The sequence below is a fragment of the Polistes fuscatus genome, unplaced genomic scaffold, assembly GCF_010416935.1.
Source record: "Polistes fuscatus isolate 324 unplaced genomic scaffold, CU_Pfus_HIC Scaffold17, whole genome shotgun sequence".
Taxonomy (NCBI): Eukaryota; Metazoa; Arthropoda; class Insecta; order Hymenoptera; family Vespidae; genus Polistes; species Polistes fuscatus.
The window spans coordinates 1,568,947-1,589,986 of NW_025113075.1; the positions used below are offsets into that span (position 1 = coordinate 1,568,947).

Consider the following 21,040-nt stretch of genomic DNA (forward strand, 5'->3'; position numbering starts at 1 on the left):
CTTTCTTTCTTTCTTTTTTAGCTTTTCTCTAAAATGTTGCAAACAATACGACTGATTGCGAGAGAAAAGAAAAATCAAAATGAAAATAATATGACGGAAACGAAGGTAGTAGATTCGAGGAAGGATTCCGAAGATGTAAGCCGCTCTCGCGGAAAACGATTTTAATACAACCCTCGAACCCTTAAATAAAGTCTTCTCCTTGCGTGTGAACCAATCCCACCCACCACCACCACCCCCCCCTCAACCCCTTTTTACTCTTTCTTCTCTTCTATATCCTATTTTGTTTTTTCTTCGTTTTCTCTTCGTCGTCGTTATTCGTCGCGGGAACAAAAATTCGAAAACGCTTTTCCTTTCGTACATTCGAGAAGAAACATCTTGGAAAAATAACAATCGGAGAGTACTATACCACCCCCACTCGATACGGAAGAAAAGTATATACACGGATACACGGATACACACAGATATATGTGCGTCGTGTGTTAGGGAAACAGAATATAGCATTCGAGTAGCAGCAGCCTCTTACGAAGAGATTATGCTAACGAGACAATCCCCGTGTGGTAAAGTAAGTCATGGCGCAAAACCACCATGATTTTCTTTTATTTTTCTCCATTTGTGGAGTGGATCTTTCGAAACCCTCCTTCCTTCTTTCCTTCTTTCCTCCTCTCTCACAAACCTCCCTTCTCAACCCCTTTTGAATCTTCTTATTCTTCTTTTTATTCTTCTTATTCTTCTTCTTCTACTTCTTCTTCTTCTTCGATGAAACAACGATACTGCTATCTCTCCAGGAATTTAAATTGTTTTTGGCACGAATCTTAAGTAAAAATATATAAAAGATACTCGATAAACATTGCCAACAATTTTGAAAATATTTCTAAATTATTTTTCGTTACTTAACAAATATTTTCTATACGAAATTTACATATATATATATATATAGAATTATTCATATTATTTCATTGAATTTTCAATTAATTATCAAACTTCTAATCAAAATTGACAAATAATAAACAACAACAAGATTTACAAATAATATAAAAAAATCATTAATCAATTATATCACACATTTCACGGACAAATATTATTTTATCAAATAAAAAAAATATGTTTTTCAAATAAACTTATTGTTCTCTATCATAGAATGTGAAACACGAATTGTATTACAGATCATATAATATTATTGCAATAAACTTATACATCTAATATAATGCATAGTTGATATAGTATCGATAGATACATGTACTAAAATCACTCACAGTTTCTAACAGAGAGAAAGGAAAAGAGAGAGAGAGAGAGAGGGAGAGAGAGATTGAAAGAGAGGAATATATAGAAATAGGGTAGTCCACATCTCAACTCTAACTTCTATCTACCATCGGATTCTCGGTTTAAGCCAAAATCAATAGGCGCGTGCTCCGATCTGATAAGTATACTACTGAAGAGAAATCCTTCTCTCTCTATCCCTCTCTCTTCCTCTTTCTCACCCTTCCTCTTTCTCTCTGTCTATCTCTCTCATACTCTCTCCTTTCACTTCTTAACCTCCTCCTCTTGCACTCATTAACTCGCTTATTCTACCTCCTTCAAAGGAGGTGAATCCTCTTAGCTTAGAAATTTTCTTAAAATACACATACACTTATATTTAACACTAAACTTCATGTATATTTTATTCCGTGTTTTTTTCCATTTGAAAATAAATAATACGTTTATTTTACAATACTTCTTTATCGACGAATTTTAATTGTAAATTATTTCGAGATTTTTTAAATATCAATAGATTTCAAAAAATAATATTTCATATTTATAAATATATATTTATAGTTGCGATAAAAACGTATTATTTATATTTCGACAATTTTCCGATAAGTTTACGCAACGGTTTTGAATTGTTTTTGTTTGACAAATTGTTGTATTTTCGATCGAGTCAATTAAATTATAATTATATAATTATATACGTATTTTATAATGTAATGTATTTATAAATTTATTTATGTATCAAAGTGTGTATATAGAAACTCGTAAATCCAAGGAGTAGTTCTATGGTGCTTTTCTCGGAACGATAGTTGCTTCTAGGTTCCTACCTCGATCGTAGAAACTTCAACGAAGAGTACTCGAATCTCTGCTATCTCTCTCTCTCTCTATCACTGTCTGTACTTTTAGTATTAACAGGTATTTAACCCTTCGACGAGTAATGGATTCTACCAGTCAGTGAAGTCAGTGTGTTTGTGAGAACATTCGACGAAAGTTAATTACTACTAAAATAAATGATTAAGAGTTTATCAAAGTGAACGTATTTCATTCAAAGCAAAACGTTCGAATCAAATGAAAAGAATCAAAATATAATTTAGTAAATCTTTAATCATTCTACTCTCTCTCTCTCTTTTTTCCCCCCCATAAGCCTATTTTTCTATTCTTCTTCCTGAAAGTTAACTTAAAGTGTACCAATCCCTTTTCTTTTATTTTATTTTATTTTTACCTTTCTTTTATCGAATTCAAGTTCCTTCTGTTTTTGACCTAAACGATAAAGCAACGATACGATGAGGTTTCAAACGTTTCTCGAATCATCTCTCTCTCTCTCTCTCTCTTTCTCTCGTTGAGCTTCAACGAGCAATGAAGTCAAGGAAGCGAAAATAAACGGTACTCTAGAAAAAGATTATTCGAATTTAGTCTACAAATCGTTCAAACATGTATATATATATATATAAATTTATTTATTACAAATAATATAATTTGTCTCTCATTTTGGATTATATATTGAACGAAGAATAATTAAAAGACAACCGGATTTAAGTAAAACAATTAAGAAAAATAAATTTTCTATGATTTATAATATATTTAAAATTATTTATATATAATCAAATAAATCCATTATAAAAACAACTACTATTATTATTACCGAGATATATATATTTGGAATTATTTATTTTATATTACATATAATCCTTAGGAGAGAGAAATTATTCCAAAGAATTAATTTCCATATTCTAAAACAATGTCACCCTACCCACCACCCCTTTTCATACTTATCGATATAACTTCTCCCGATTAAATTTCCTCGACCGGTTTCAATAGCACCGGTTGTTATAATAGCTAATCTGCGAGAGGATAGAGTCTCTCCTTAAACCTCGAGATGTTTGAGGTACTATACTACTCGCTCCTAGAATTTACCTCTATTCTATAATCAAGCATAGTTTCTAATACACTAGCTAACGTAACTGCTAGCCTAACTATTCTATTGAATATATCGCATGATTTTCCACCTACTAAGATTTATTCTACATTTTAACACACACACACACACACACACAAGTACACATAAATACTCGATCAAGTAATTTCTTATTCGTGAATAGTTATACATTAACGAAAATTAAATAATAATATATATTATTTGACTAAAAACTAATAAAAATATATTTAATTTGAAATACCTAAACGCGTGTTAACGTTTATACTTTTGATTATATTTCTTTTTCTTTCTTTTCTGCCCCCATTCCTCCTCACCCCCCTCCCTCCTTAACATGAAAAAGAAACTTCGGTGTGACCGACAGAATAAAGAATTAAACTTTGAAATTAGAATTCCTAAACGTGAGAGAAAAACGATTCATATTCTTTTTCTACTACTAGTTAGGTGGTAGGAATCTCTAGACCGATCCCTACCCTACCTCCCCTCCCCATCCAATCTATATTACCCTTAACCTTTTGGGTAGAAAAAGAAGGGTAGTAGGAGGACGACGAGTCTCGCTAGGATCGTAAAAACCATGCCATGAAAATCGTGTTCACCATTCGTGTTCTCGTCCGTCCGTTCGTTCGTTCTTTCGTTCTTTCGTTCTTCGACTTTCATTCGTTCGTCCTCTCGCCAATAGTGCGAATGCGAGACTGAAGAATTTTTCCATTTATCGCCTTTCTTGCATGAACGCATACAAGAATTTCGATAGAACGGAATATGGGCGTTCGAAATGCTTTGCTTCCTTTTTCATCACCTATTTTTCTATTTCTTTCTCTCTCTCTCTCTCTTTCTTTCACACACACATATAAAATACACATACACGTTAACTTATTCTTTTTCTATCTCTTCTTCTCACATACACATGCACATGCACTTCCACATGCACATGCACATGCCATGCACATGCACATGCACATGCACACACTCGTTCATTCTTTCTCTATCTCTTTCTTTCTTTTTCATTGACTATTTTTATCGGATATATACATACAAGAAATATGAGAAATGGTATAGAGAATATTACCTCCTTCTTCTCGACATTGAATATCTAATCGATAACAGTGTGATCGTTCATGCGTGTACACTCACTCCTTAGGTTAGATGTCGTGACTTCGGAGAGACTTTCCTAACGCGATTATCCACGATATTGTTATTATTATCCAATTCTATACTACCTTCAATTCTTATACTTTTGTTTTTTTTCTTTTTTTTCCTTTTCTTTTTTTTTTTTTATCAATTTCAAACACGTCAATCCCGAAACGTTCGATGCAGAATATCGAAATTTAGCGCAACAACGCAACACGCGTGCATACAATTTATCTATTCGCTTTTATACTACGATTAGGAATTTTGCTTTCTTTTGTTTAAAATAGCGATATGCGATACGAATTGTAAACAATTTAAATAATTTAATTGAAATTTCATTCTACAACGTGATATAATTAAAATAGTAATATGAATTCGTATTAAATTAATGTAAAAATAATCACAAGTTTTTATAATCGTAAGAAACATTGTAATATATTATTCTCGTAATTATAAATGATTATTATTGTGCAGTGTTATCTTTAAAGTAATATCAAGTGTTCGAATAGCGATTCGATTAAATTAATACGAAATTTTGTTTTATGTCAACAGGTCAATTAGTCCCAGAATTTGTACCAGAGTTTTTAGCCCCTTTGGAAAATCACACGGTAATCCAGGGTCGTGACGTGTCATTTACTTGCGTCGTTAATCATTTACAAACTTACAGGGTAATTTATTTTACAACAATTGTTTATTAATATTATGTTAATACTCGAAAATAATTCGTCTTTTAGATCATATATGTGATACTTCAATGAAATAATTTTATCAATTAAAATAATGACAATAAAATATAATTAATAATAATAATAATGATGATAATAATAATGTTCATAGGTTGCTTGGATTAAATCAGATTCTAGGGCGATCTTAGCTATACATACACGTATGGTTACACACAACCCAAGGCTATCTGTTACTCACAATGGACACAACACGTGGAAACTGCACATATCAAACGTCCAGAAGAATGATTCAGGCAGTTACATGTGTCAAGTCAACACAGATCCTATGCGAAGTCAGGTAAATTGTTATAGTATTATCTAATAATGATAATAATAATAATAATAATCAATTGCATTCGCATTAGAAATTACGTTTAATTCGATTGATTCATATATATTATTAAAAAAGGAATTATTAAAAGGATGAGTCTAGAAATATTTTTGATTACAATTAATTCGATGAATTTTTTTTAATAAGAAAAATATTTGACCGTTTTTCAACTTGTTTATTTTAGCGCGATCGTAAATATTAATTATCGTTTATTTTTTTAATGAAAAAATATAAAAGTCAAAGAGAGAGAGAGAACGTATGTTGATATTGTCACGATTCTCAAATTCCACGAGAAAGTCTCCCGGTATCGTAACTTTTTAATATCCGTCCCTTCTTTTATTTCGCCATTATTTTTCCTTATAAAACCCGTTCGTCGAATGTTCGTTACAGCAGGCAGACGACGCATTGCACTGTTGTGTGTTCTGCGCACCAACGAATAAGAAAGAAAAGAAAATAACGAAAAGTTTTATGGTAGAAAAACAATAAAAGAAAATATAATTGTTCAAGACGTTTGTACGCTTGTTTCTTTTCTTTTTTTTTTTTTTTTTTAAAGCGCGAAGAAAACTTTTCAACTAATATAAATTGTTATTTCAATTATTTGCAATATTACTATCAATACTATACTAAAAAATTCAAGTTTTATGCACGAACTGTGCATTAATCGTAAAAAATTTATTATTCACCTATGATAAAACATAAAATAATAATAATAATATTAATAATAAATAAATAAATAAATAAATAAAATATCTCCAAATAAAAAATCTCTCTCCCTCTCTCTCTCTCTCAAGTGGTGGACAAATTTTGACGAAAGAGAATAGTCAAACATTAAAAAACCACTTGGCGTCTTCGTCCTCGAATTCGCCTGATTTGGCATTTTTTAATATGACTTCCCACAACCAGGGAAAAGGATCCCTCCGATCTATGAGGCAGGCAGACCAGCGGAATATACTCGCACACGTATATCTAACCACCCTTCTAACACACACGGAAGAAGCCCTAACCACTCCCTCCTTCTCCAGAATATAAGTGGATCGAATTGGAATTTTATTAAGTGTATGCGTCGGCTTTCGTCTCACCATCGGCCAAGTCGGCTTTTAAGAGACTTTTAGAAAGCAGGAACGTAAGGGGGAATCGAGAACCCTCGACTATACACCCCTCTACCCCCTATACCCCCTCTCACCCCCCACCCTTAACCCTCAAACCATCCCTTAACGTACGACTACGCGGAAGCTGCATTATGTGGGTGGTCTGTTGAGAGAGACGTAAGGGGGAGTGTTAAATGGTCTCCCGTTGACTCCTCCTCATCCTCCTCCTTCCCCCCCCCTTCACCCCTCCACCTGCTTCTGCTTTTTCCCTTGTTCTCTGCGAGAACGAATTATCCGCGCGTCGATTCCTGTTATCCGATATGACACTACTTCTATTATATTTATACGAAAACTGTCTCCCTTCTTCGATTATCGTTATTAATTCTTATTAAAATTATTCATCAAATTTATTAAAATACAACGAAATCATTTGTTAATGAATATACGATAATTGGAAGAGGAGAAAATAAAAACAATATTAAAAGACTCGAGATGGAAATGTTAAATGAATGAGAAATTTTCCTTTTATTTTTCTAAGAAAACAAATTATCCGCACGTCGTATCCTATTATCCGATACGACAGAAAAATAAAAAAAGATTTATACGAAAACCATTATCTTTGGGGAGTGAGAGGGGAAGAGGGAGGAGAAGAAACGGATCATTTTGTTTTCTCGAATTCCAATATTCTTCTATAAACCTAAAGAAAACATTTTCTATGAAACATTGATAACTTTAATTATATCATTCATTTCCAAACAATAAATCGAATAATTTCCATTAATTATCCAACACTTACGAGAGAGAGAGTATTAATTACAAACCTCCCCCTCTTCCCCCCCGAAATGAAACAACAATGCAATTTGGTAGAATGGCACGTTGCCAAACAATGTATGCACCTTTTGTAACCGAGAACACCGAGAGCTCTGAGATATGACAATAAATGATAGAATTGAAAATAAAAAAGAAAAAGACGAACAAACAAAGGGATAATAGAAATGTAACTGGTGTGTGTGTGTGTATGTGTGTGTGTGGATGTTGCAACATGTTCGTTTAAAAGGAGACGAACTAATATTTGCAATGACACCTCTTTTGGCTGGGTGCATAAGAGTTGGCAGTAGCTTTTACGAGTACTGAATTTACACATACACACATACACATATATATGTGTATAAGAACGAATAGAGGGAGTGCGAGAGAGAGAGAGAATGAGGGGGGAGAAAGGTGGACGATTTAGTGGTCGTAGGGCGGTACACACGTGTTCTACGGAATTCAATGCGACCGCTAAAGGAGGAAACCTTCCGATGCAATATACGAGAACGCTACAACGAGATAAAGGGCTTGTAAGAGACCTCGTTGTAGTTTACTATAAAAACTAAGAGACGGAAAAGCAAAAGGGAATGAAAACAAATAACAAATAAATCTAGAAGAAGAAGAAGAAGAAGAGGTTAAAGAATGAAAATTTACTAAAAGTGGATAATGAAATAATTTCTAATTCTTTTTTTAAATGAATTATAAATTGGAATAATGTTCTGTTGTGTGCTAATTAATGTAAACTAAAACAAATAAGAAACAATTAAGAAAAAAAATAGTAATTTAATTAATTTGAAGTAATTTGAAAAAATGAAAAGATAGAAAGGGAGAAGAGAGAGAGAGGGAGAGGGAGGGGGATTGAAAAATTCGCATGGTTGACCATGATTAAACGAACTCGACGAGGGTAGGAAAATATTTTTCGGATTCGCGTATTGAAAAGTTTACGCTTGATTTCTCGTACGCGTTTCAACTCGCATGATTACAATTTTCATTTTCATTCGACAAAGTGAAAATAAAATAAAGGAAAGAGATAAAAAAAAACAAACAAAAAAAATAGAAAATAAGAAACGCGAATGTAAATAGAAAAAGAACTATTTTTGTTTTTTTCTTTTCGATGCAATAGAAAGAAAAAATGAATTCATCGAAAGCGCGTTTGTTTTTAACACGCGATTGATTATTAAAATTGAATAATTTGTTTTTTGTTGTTGTTGTTCTTTCGAGTATGAAATAAATTCGACGAACGGAGCATATATTTTAATAATAATAATAATTTATGTTTCAGATGGGTTACATGCAAGTAGTGATACCACCTGATATTATGGATGACGAATCAGCGAATGGTTTGGTCACACACGAGGGTGGTAATTTGAGACTAAGATGCGTGGCTACTGGTCTTCCAAAACCAACAGTCAATTGGAAACGAGAAGATGGAAGAAAAATTGTATTACGCGAGGACGGACAGAAAAAACGTAAGTGTTTGAAAAATTATTCAATATTTTCCAATGAAATTAGTCGAATAAAACGAAGCTCTTACAAATATTTTTCTAACAAGGGTATGTATAATCAATTGTTTCGAATTAATTCAATATATTAATATCATCAACGCGTGTTTTTTTTCTTCTCTTGTAAAATATACACGCGACGGAGTAATATTTTCTTTTCTTTTAAATAATTTTAACGAAAGCGTAAACTTTTCGGAGAGATTTAATTTTGTACAAAAAAAAGAAAAAAAATTCTGGAAGAGCTTGTAAAAAAAAAAAGAAAAAAGAAAAAAAAAGGTAGAGTTATTTTTTTCATTTGAAATTTTTCAAAGGATAGTAGCATAGTAACTTGGGGTAACTTCTGCCTGGAAGAATTTACAGGAAGGCGTCCACCGTAAAACAATAGGGGGAAAGAGAAAAGCATCCGCACGCGGAACCTTGCTTCCGGCTTCCCGGACACTTCCGTGCTTTCTTGTCTCTTGAAAGTCACTCGAATTTAGAGTAGCGTGCTACTCGGTGTCGCTCCTGATATTTCAGATTTCTAGAATGCTTCTAACAGACTTCGTTGTTGTTTTCAACCTTTCCACGTTTTCTTAACTCTATAAGAGTAATGCGATGTGAAAATTAGAAAGAAAAAAAGAACGAGAAAAGGATTACCTTAGTTACCACTACTCTGATTTAATTATACTTTTATTTTCTCTCTCTCTCTTAAATCGTAATACGAAAAAAGAGTTGATAATTAAATATTATTATATGAAAATGGAATCTAATATTAATAAATATTAATTACATGTGCACAAATATTTGTTAAAATATAAATATAATAATTTATTTAATATTTTTATTTTAAATACTAAATTGAAATAATATTAATCCATTTTCAAAATATAACAATTATTATTGCAAAAATTAATACTTCAAAAATTCATATATCTATTAAATAAAATTAAAAAACAATTCGTAATAAGTTCATTGAATTGTTGATTCTCCTTATTTCCGTTTCTACTTTTTTTCTTTCTATTTCACTTGGACACTCATTTTTGTTTTGACAGTTTTCGACACTTACGAGGGTGAAACTCTGGAACTTACTGGAGTACAACGACAAGAGATGGGCACGTATCTCTGTATAGCCAGCAGTATTGTGCCACCAAGGGTCAGCAAACGTTACACCGTTTCTGTTCACTGTAGGTATCACTACAAGCTTCTGCAAACCACCCTTCTACTTCTCTAACTCTCATTCGGTAATTACACGAGCATCCCTTAACCGTGCATAAATTAGTATCACTCGTCTTGAGAAATTACACTCGAATTTTAAACAATATGAAAATCATTTTTAAACGCTAATTTCAATAATCCTAACACAAATGTATTATATATTCGCGTTAATACGTGTAATTAACAATTAATAATATTAAATGAATCATTTTTTATTGGCTTTTTCTTTTTTAAATAAATTTAGAAATTTAATCGAATGGAAGTATCACACGTTTCGCGAATTTGTAATTATATTTACAAAAAAACGTTTCAATCGTCCATTTTGAATGCGATTATTATTTTCCTATTTGATACAGGTATTTATATATATATATATATATATTACCAAACGTATGAACATTTAGGTTTTTCGATAAAAATCAATCAGATCGTATGAGCTTAAAATTACACGACACTCGAATATTAATTATTAGCGATAATGAAAAATCCAATTATCAATGATTAATTCAATAAATTTAATAATATCTCATAAATACCATTTGTACTAATTACTATTTTAAATGTTCATAGCGATTGATGATTAAATATTTCAAATGTAATTATTAATTGTTATTTTACGTCATTTAATTATCATCAAACGCATTTATTTCTAACAAAATCTCGATTATTCAAATTGGAAATTTGTAAAAACAAAACGAAACAAAATCAACGTAGGGATGCTCGATTGAAAATAGAACATAATTCATCATTTTCCAACGTGAAAAGAAAACAAAAAAATAGAAATGAAAAATAAAAATACATAAATTTATATATTTAATGAAAAAATATTATAATAATCGAGAACAAACGTATTTAAAAATCAGCTCGAACTTTCCGAATTGCTGGCATATGCATATGCATACATACATGTGTGTATGTGTGTATGTGTGTGAACAAATGTGGTAAAAAATCGATCATCATAAAACTACAGGAATATTTAAAGAAGCGTGTTGAAAGTGGTCGGTTGGTAGAAAATGAATTTCCCTAACGTTCGGAGTTTTAACGTTCCTCGATAATTTTCATTAGACCACTTAGTCGATTGTTCATATTCAACGTGTTGAATATTTACCTCCTTTTTTCATCTTTTACTCTTTTTCTATTTCTTATTTATTATACCCTCATTTTATTTTTTCCTATTTCTGTTCTTTTGCTATTCTGTTCTGCAGTGTATAATGTGTTGTTCCATTTTTACGAAATTTCTTCTTCTATTTTTTGTTCTCTCTCTCTGATACAGTCGAACCACTGATCAGAATACCCAATCAATTGGTGGGTGCTCCAGTTGACAGCGATGTCGTACTACAATGCTACGTCGAAGCTTCCCCGCAAGCTATGAACACCTGGTACAGGGACTCAGGTGAGAGAAATGCCTAGTAATTGTCAATGCGTATGTTTCGTTGATTCAACAACGAAATGACAGTTAAAAAAGGATATTAATCAAAATAAGAGAGATAGAGAGACAGTAAATAGGAAACATTATTAATTTGACAACATTTTAGTCAAACGCGCACGATTATAATTAAACAAAATTGCACAAACGTGTTTAAGCTTTAAACTGAAACGTTTCGTTATTTCATTCGAACGTTATCAATTTTAAATATAATTACATGGTACGTACAATTGTTGTGTTATTAAAAAAAAAAAAAATATTATGTGATTCCATATTTAAAAATACAATCATCCGACACGTACAAAAGTATTATACAATTTGAAATGGAAATAGAAAAAATAATAGGAAGATAAGGATAAATAATACGTACTCTTAACTTTCCCCTTCTCCACTCATTTATTTTTTTCTCTCTCTCTCTATCTCCCTCTTTCTATCACGTCGTATTACATAGTACTTTCGACGACAAATCTACCTGCGGTATGACGTTACGCGTGCGAAATGAACGACGTGACGTATTCACGAAAGCTCTTGGCCAAATTAAAACCGATGCAATATCACCATGGTATAGGGGAAAAGCTGCCGCCGAACGACAAATACACGATGTCGGAGGAACAGTTGAGCGATTACTCTTGGCAGATGAATCTCACTGTCAAATCTCTCAAAAAGGCTGACTTCGGTGGATACGTTTGTTCAACGGTTAACGCCCTTGGAAAGGCTGAAGGATGCGTACGTCTCCAAGGTACCTAAACTCGTTCCTTTTCATTCGTTCGATTAATCGATGTATTAGTGTTAATTATTCGTAAAATGTATATTAATGATATACCTAATTATTGATTTTGGTTGTTTGTATTGTTTCTTTTTTTTTTTGGATCTCAACAGAATTGCAATTATTCGATAAAACTACCCCGAGTATTTTGACGAAAAATACTGAAACTAAACTACGAAAGAAACTTACTAGCAAGGAGAGGAAAAAAACTAATGGTGGAAACAATAGCAACAGACGAAAAGTACACTTCACGGGTGGTTATGACTCGGATTCTATAGGAAACGAAGACGACCTTGGAACAACGCAGATTATGGCTGGTAGTACTTCCCACGAAGGTGGTAAAACCGATCGACCATTGACCCTACCATCCGATTCTCCGTCATGGATTGAAATTAATTCGGCGAGTTCTAGACAAGGTTCGATTATTCGTAACACCGTTTTTATTTTTCTTCTTTTATTGAGGTTGATGTGAGAGAATTTATTAAAATAATTGTCTAAATCAGTTCGAATAGATTTTAACGAAACAATTTTTACGAAGAAAAGAAACCCATCGAAAACGACGATACTGTCCGTGTTTTCATTGTCAGGATTATTATTTTTTCGCAAATCATTTTTACGCGTTCGCCTCGATTATTATTCGTAAAATTTTTATTTTTATTTTTTTATTTTAATTAAAATATTGTTAAATATATCATATTTTCAATTGCGAAATCGTTACGATTTAATTTTCTTCTTCTTTTTCTTTTTACCCGTTATTTTTTCTTAATTCTTTCTTCGTTGGACTGTTTGGATTTTGGTTTTGTTTTTTATTTAAAAAAATAAAAGACAAGATCGGACGTAAGCTTCCTTTGTTTTGTGCAATAATAATGCGGCAGTAATAAGATTTAAAAAATGAAAAAAAAACGCACCGTGCGTATGCGACAATCCTACGATATCAAATAGAAATGTTTTTTCCATTCTGACGGAATACGATTAAATAAATAAATAAATAATTAATTAATTAAATAAATTAATACGTGACTGTAAATACAGGAAAACAATAGGTCAAAGTTCAACGCTGACGCGAGATAGCAAGAACGGGAAAGAAAAAGAATTATTTTCTTTATTTATAATAAAAATATTAACAATAATATATATATTCGTTGAAATCTTCCTCGCACGGGTTTTCTCTATCCTCGATTTGTGTTATTTCAATTATTTTCACTTTAAAATATATTATATTTTATTTCTCTATTTTATTTCGATTAATTAATTATTTCGATTATCGTATATTTTATAGAAAGAAAGAAAGAAAAATAAAAAGAAATATGTATCGAATAAATCGAACTAGTACAAAATCTAATTTAAATAATAATTATTATCTTTTTCTTCTTTTTAATTGTCTTTTAATTGTAATAAGAACTATTTATTACAAAATTATCCACACGCGTATTAAAATCCCGTGTAATATATAATTGTAATAAATTTTGTTTAAAAAATACATTTAGTTTGACGATAGTTTTCACAAATTCGCAATTAACGTTCGATAGTTGCGTCGTTGGTAGATGTATAAATCATATTTTCTTTTGTAATAATTAAAAATACGAAAAATTAAAAAAGGAGAGAAAGAGAGAGAGAGAGAGAGAGAGAGAGAGAGAGAGAAAGAATTAAAAAAAAATAAAATAAAATAAAAGAGCAGGGTGAAACTATTCGAAACCGTGCGAAAAAAGAAATAAAACACAAAAAAACAAAACAAGAACAAGGTCTTCCTTCTAATCGATGTAATAAAACACGAGGACGCAAATTTTTAATAATAAAATAGTCCATTGATTAAAAAAAACGAAAAAAAAAATTTAAATAAATAAATAAATAAAATAAATAAAAAATAAAGTTAAAAATCGAGCGAACAGAAATGTGTGGTGCGACCAAAAGCGAAAGGATTCGTTGATTCTTTCGATTGAAAAACAAAAGGAAAAAAAAACAAAAAAACAAAAAAAGAAAGAAAATTATAAGGGGAAAAAAAAATAAAAGTCAAAAAGAGAAGAAGAAGAAGAAGAAGAAACAAAAAAAAAATAAATTCTGTAAATACGAAAAACTCTGTGAATGTGTGTGAGTAGTAGGAAACTAAAACAAAAAAAACCAAAAAAAACTTGGCTCGCGTGCCAGGGGATACTTAGTAGACTTATTTAGATAAAACAGAATTATTTAAAAAAAAAGAAAATTGTAGATAAACTTTCAGAAGATTTAACGAAGAAGAAAATGAAAGAAAAAACGAAAAAGAGAGAGATAGAAAGAGAGAGGGATAGAGAATACAATAAAACAAGCATGCAAAGTATATCGGCAAAGAATGTAAAATTAGATCAACGAGATTTAAACCAAATGAAAAAGAAAAAGATAGAGAGAGAAAGAGAAACAAAATGGTTTGGCCGTTTACTATCGTCAGATTAATTAATTATTTTGTTCCTTTTGATATAAATTTTGTATTCGTATAACATCATAATGAAAATTATTTGACGAAAAAAGATATATATGACGATCATTTTGTTTAATCGTTACAAGATTTTGATTTATCATCGTCATTATTATTAATTATTCGCACATATATTTCAATTTATTTGATTACTTACGAACAATATTATCGTATAATTAAAATAAGAAATATAATTAAAAATAGCCCTTGTGACGCTTATTAATAACTATTATAATAATATTTCCTTATGTAATTGTGATGGGGAAAAAAAAAATGTTTAATATTGCGTATAGAATAATCGTCGTTGCGTAAAAAAAAAAAAAACGTTATGTCGTCTTCCATAATATTTTCTTAAAAAAGGCCTCTATCGTATAACGACGAAGATGTGAAGAAAAAGAAAAAAAAGAACATGAAATATGGAATGGACTGACGTGAGCAAATGAAACAAAAAAAAAAAGAAAAAGTTAAAGAAAAAGAAGAAATAAAAGGAAATGAAACGAATGACCGAATTACATGCGTACAGAAAAATCGATTCGTAAATAATTGCTAGAATAAAAGAGGAAAAAAAGAACACAAAAAAAAAGAAAATGATCGATTTCTGATATACTGTAGTCTCAAATACGAAAGTGTGAGAGAGAGAGGATACGACAATAAATACAGTATGGTAGATTTCCACATCTCTGAAAAATGAGAATATTTATTTAAATAAACTCACTGGAATCTTCCTACGCGATATATATTATTAATAATAATGATAATAATGAGATAATTAAAAGAAAAAGAAGAAGAAGAAAAAAAAAAAGAAAGGAAAACAAACAAAAAAAAAACAAATAAAAAGAAAAATTAATAAAAAAAAAGAATTGTACGCAAGATCGTATTGAAACTGATCATCGTCTAATTGCAATCATAATTTCCCGTTGTCTCGCAAAAAAAAAAAAGAAAAAGAATAAGAAGAATCATTTCCCTTTAAATCAGGGCTTCTCAAATTTTTCCAATTGGCAACTCCATCTTTAATCCGAACAAATATTTTCGTGACCCTAAGCATAAACTCTGTGCTATCTTCTTTTTCACTATCATAAACTTATCATAAACTTATGTACATGATATAAGTGTTGATTGTTAGAAAAATGAAATTCATTTATGATCGTTGCAGGTTTAAATAATTTGTTAATTTTGTTATAATTTCTACGACACCATACGGGGTTGTATATATATATATATTATATATATAAAATTAAACACTTTGAAAAGCCCTGCTTTAAACGATCACGCATTTACATTGATCAAAGTTTAATATACGTATAAATAATTAAACAATTAACATCTTTTATAACGAATTAACGTCGTACTAATTCCAGCGGGTTTACTAAACGCACGCAGATGTATGTGTGCGGGTTTGTAAACATTTCACATATATATATATATTAATTAATCGATCCTTTTTTATGTTTTTAAAAATCCTTTTACCCGTTCGTCGATCACGATCGATAATAATAATAATAATTAAAAAAGACAAATATATTTTTTAACTTCTAATTTGTAAAAATAATTCAAAAATACTATGAACGCATATAAACATTTAAATTTATTTAAATACGTTGGTGTATATTGTAATGATTAATTTATTATTCAATGTGTTTAGAATTAAAAATAGATAAATTTTATTCTTTTTTTTTTCACAAAATTATTGTCGTGATCGACGAAATGTTTGAGAGAAAAGGTAAAAAAGAAAAAGATCTTTGTACAAGTGAGTGTTTGAATATTAAGAAAAAGAAAAATTAAAGCTAAGGAATGATAATAATAATGATGATCATGATAATGATAATGATAATGATGATGATGATACATATACATGGCAACGAGACATATGAATCATATAGGACCACATAATATGTATGTACATACACACTTATATAAACGTTAACGAATCTATTCGTGTAAATAATTAAAGAACAAAAATTCAATGTTGACTTTGTCGATAGGAATGATTAACGATGACAACGATAATAACGAATGGCTGATTATTAGAATGTTAAACGCGCGTTTTTTAATTATTTAATTAATTATTTATATAATTAATTAAATAATGATAAAAACGTAATCGGGAATCGATCGTTGTCTAATTTGAATTTAGATTTTGTATAAGAAAAATGAATAAAAGTGAGCATTCAACATCTATACATACGTAAACATATAAATACATGCATAGATAAATGCATATATAAGTGCATACATGCATACATTTAATATAATACTAATAATACTAATAATACTAATAATACTAATAATAATAATAATAATAATAATAAAAATGTAACATATTAACGAATGCGAGAAATGATTTAAAAAAAAGGTTTGATTCGCTATTTAACAAAAAAAATATATAATAATATTAATATTAATAATAATAATAATAATAATAATAATAATAATAATAATAATAAATGCATACCATATATCGTTTAATTAACAAATGGGGCATGTATGTAAGTATACTTACGTATCTTTAACACGAAAAAAAAAACTATAAAATTTAATGTGAATCCTGATATTCCTCTTGCTGCTGGAGTTATTGAGCTTTCGGGGATTTAAATTTAATTATTATTTATTTTAAACTTGTTCGGCGGATTTAATCTCTTGAAGAATTGTTCATATTGAGCCCTATTTAAGATAAATTATTTTATATATATATACATACTTTATCCCTTTTCAATTATTATTGCGATTGAGCAATAAATACACTGCCAAAATTATAAATAGAATTTAATTAATCTAGAAATAAAAAAGCGATGTACCGGCCATCAGATATTAAATGAAATTTATTAGATAATAAATGAAAATTGTATGTATATTCTATGGGGGTGGCTCTTTTTTGTTTTTATAATCGCAACTGCCATTACCATATCGAAAATATTAAAAATATAATTAAAATTATATTTTTTCTGAAATAATTTAAAACTCCGAGTGGATAATGAGGGTATCAATTGTTACTGTTATTATCGATTGATTTCGTTTATTAAATGAAAAATTAAATTATAAAAGAATATTGTATAAAATTAATTGACAAATAAAATCTAAACAGAAAGAGAGAAAAAGAGAAGGAAAGAAGGAGAGAGAGGGAGAGAGGAAAAAAGAGAACGAAGTCAAAAAAAAAAGAATTTTCAACGAATAAAAACTAATTCCCCCCATTCTTACCGATTAATCTAACAAATAACTATGCAAAACCCCCGACAGCTTAAGACATGCCATAGCTTTAAATTGAAATGATAAACCCGCACTGTTGCAAATTATTATTGTATGCTGTGTCTATCTCCGTGCGAACCAACACTATAAATCATAAAAAAAGAATTCAAATCTTTGATTTACAGGGAAGAGCAAAAAGATATATTTATTTTTACTTGTACTTCGATTAAAAAAGATTTTGTACCCAACGAAATTAATATTTTTGTATATTATTTTCTTAAATAATTAATTAATTTATTTTAATGTTTAATAACGAAGACGTGACAATTGTATCGTCGGAGTCTTTGGATAGCAATGAAGTTACGCACAGCAATAATAGTAATAAAAAATTAAAATAAAAATGAATTGCGTGTCTGTGTCGTTATTCGGTATATATATATACATAAAAATGATGATCATTTATCTTTTATAAATTAAAAAAGAAAAAAAAGAGAGAGAGAGAAAGAAGAGAAGATTTTGTGAATATATCTGCCTTCGACGAGAATAAAGCCGTGGAAGTTGATGAATAATTAGTAAAACTATTTGAAGATTATCTCAGCTGCTCCTAGAGTTATTTGCGGTAGGGTATAAGCATGATGTACGATACTATTAACTTCAGACAATAAAATGTTATTATCGATGTTACCCTATCAAATGTATTTTACGATATTACTTACACCTATTTTATTGCAGGAGAATTACTTTTCTAAATAGAAAAATAGTAATAAGATATACACACACGCACACATACATACATATATATATATATATATATATAAAATATTATTTATTATTTTTTCCATTTGATATTTGATTGTATTTTCGTTTCTTAGATTTCTTTTTAGTTATAGTAACAACCTTCTCTTCCTCTAAAAGATCTTTTAATTTATTTAAATGATCCTCGTAATTTAATTGATCAGCAATATCATCTAATTCCAATTTTGTTATTTTTGGTAAAGCTTTGTGAGCGGAACTCAACATCTGCTTAAATATACCAATTTGATTGGATGTTAGAATAGATATTGCAGTACCTGATTTACCAGCGCGTCCTGTTCTTCCAGCTCTGTGTATATACCCTTTGATGTGTTTGGGAAGATCATATGATACTACCAATTGAACATTTGGTATATCCATCCCTCTGGCTAATGCATCCGAACTAACGAGACTGAACAAAAAACATACATAAAATACATTAATTTCATTGAATATTTCATTGAATTATAAGTCAAACTTAGTGATCAAAACTATCATTGTTCGAGTATAATACTTACACGTTAATTTCACCCGATGCAAATTTATTCAAAATCTCCTCGCGTTGCCTGGCTATGATTCTACTGGAAAGTCCTTCGACTATGATATTCTTCTCAGATAAAAGTAATTGTAATAGTAACGACAATCTATGCGCTGACTCAGTGGAATTGGTAAATACCAAAGTTTTGCGAAAATGTTTCTTTTTTAGTAAAATTTCACGAAGTGCTATCGGTTTAAATTCTGGAGAACACTCAACCGCACGTTCCTTCAATTCTTCAGGACTTGTATAACGTCCAACGAAGTTGCCCACTTCTTCGTCCAAATTTACATCTGTATCTTTGTCAGTAACTATTACTGATGTAAAGAGTATGGGTTGGAATAGTCGAAATTGACTTAGTTTTTGAGGATCTTGCGTCAAAGTTGCACTGAACAACAATTTTTGTGCAAATGGTGGACTGTAATAGAAATATGTATTAATATTCAAATTTGATGTATACCAAATACAAAAGATCATGCAATAATACCTTGAAGATAAATTTTCCAAAGTCAATGGCAGTGCATTTAAGTGAAGTTCAGGAATATACTGCAACCATTCTGTTGCACGATCAGCTTCATCGATAACAAGATAGCGAAGGGATTCTAAAGAAAACCCAGGAGTTTTTAATATGTGATCGACTAAACGTCCCGGTGTAGCTATCAGTATATCCACTGAGCTTACACACTCATTTGAAATAGCTGGAAAAAACAATTCATATTTATAATCTAAAATTTAGAAATGATTAATTGGTCAAAAAAATATTAATAAAAAAATAAACATTTACTTTTTCTGATTAAATTATTTTGTTCCTGTTCAAATGATGAGGCACCCGTTATCAAACCTGCTTTTAAATTTGTATGAGACGTATAAGTGAGGACTACTTTGTGAATTTGTAGAGCCAGTTCTTGCACCGGCACTACAATTAAACAACGTATTTTTGGTACTAACCTAGACTGTAATTGTTGTACTATTGGTAATACGTATGCCAAAGTTTTACCTGAAATAAACATAGTATTAAGTACAATACTTTGATTAAAATAAAAACAAAAATTATATGATAATTACTAAGAAATTCTTACCGCTGCCTGTAGGTGCAGATACACAAACGTCTCGTGGCCAATATCCTAATTTTTTTCTATCTTCTTCAGATTTCGACAACCAATTGATTATTCTAACTTGTACCGGAAATAATTTATCTATTCCATTAACTCTCAAAATTTCTATAAGCTGCGGCTCTAAGGAACTAACTTCGTCCAATGTTGGACCGCTGTTTAAGTCTGCACATATTATTTCTGGATTCGCTAACCAATTTGGTAATACTCTTTTAACCTCTCGCTTTTTCTTATGACTCTTAGAACCTAAGATTAAGAAATCTGGTTTTGTAGTTTCACCCTCTTCTACTTTCTCTTCTGTTGTTCCATTAGTCATGATATTTTCATTTTCTTCTCCATTCTCTTCTCCATTTTCTTCCGTGATTGTTTCGTTAGTCATGATTTTACAAATAAAATCTATATAATATTGTTTTACAAATTAGATAAAATAATATATGTGCATCACTAAATAGAACTTGCAACACTTGTATAAACAATATAGGTTAGATCTATGTTTTCTTATTACTTGGTATTATTGTTCGTATAACAATAAATTTAATATTAAAAAAAGCTAAATTTGTGATTCTAATATATAAAAATATTAAACATTGATATTAATTCTTACAATTTTAACACTAAAACACAATCGAAAGTAGCAACACGTGATCCGCCATCAAATAACATTACTATCTGGATACTACAACGCACTCTAGTGACTAAAATATAAAACATTACAACTAAATTCACTTACAGTGATATAAAAAATAAAATATGTGAAATAATTATGCTAATAATTAATATATATAAGTAGAATTTATTACTTTTTGTAAATTATATACACG

The 21,040-nt window shown here is 30.0% G+C and overlaps 2 protein-coding genes across 3 annotated transcripts in view; one reads left to right on the forward strand and one right to left on the reverse strand.

Annotated features, from left to right (window-relative positions):
* Positions 1–12,685, forward strand: part of LOC122515243 (lachesin-like) — a 121,876-nt gene extending 109,191 nt beyond the window's left edge. For both annotated transcript variants that reach the window (XM_043632519.1, XM_043632518.1), the window contains 7 exons: positions 4,859–4,974; positions 5,144–5,329; positions 8,543–8,729; positions 9,794–9,925; positions 11,230–11,349; positions 11,951–12,121; positions 12,262–12,685. In XM_043632519.1, the coding sequence (XP_043488454.1) occupies positions 4,859–4,974; positions 5,144–5,329; positions 8,543–8,729; positions 9,794–9,925; positions 11,230–11,349; positions 11,951–12,121; positions 12,262–12,620 (1,271 nt within the window). In that variant the 3' untranslated portion in view covers positions 12,621–12,685. The remainder of the gene's footprint in view (positions 1–4,858; positions 4,975–5,143; positions 5,330–8,542; positions 8,730–9,793; positions 9,926–11,229; positions 11,350–11,950; positions 12,122–12,261) is intronic.
* Positions 1–20,908, reverse strand: part of LOC122515242 (probable ATP-dependent RNA helicase Dbp73D) — a 46,845-nt gene extending 25,937 nt beyond the window's left edge. The window contains exons 1-6 of the mRNA XM_043632517.1: positions 20,824–20,908; positions 20,187–20,596; positions 19,892–20,104; positions 19,595–19,805; positions 19,091–19,525; positions 18,851–18,984 (exon numbers count right to left, since the gene is read on the reverse strand). Coding sequence (XP_043488452.1) covers positions 18,851–18,984; positions 19,091–19,525; positions 19,595–19,805; positions 19,892–20,104; positions 20,187–20,596; positions 20,824–20,882 — 1,462 coding nt within the window. The 5' untranslated portion in view covers positions 20,883–20,908. The remainder of the gene's footprint in view (positions 1–18,850; positions 18,985–19,090; positions 19,526–19,594; positions 19,806–19,891; positions 20,105–20,186; positions 20,597–20,823) is intronic.
* Positions 20,909–21,040: the final 132 nt, after the last annotated feature.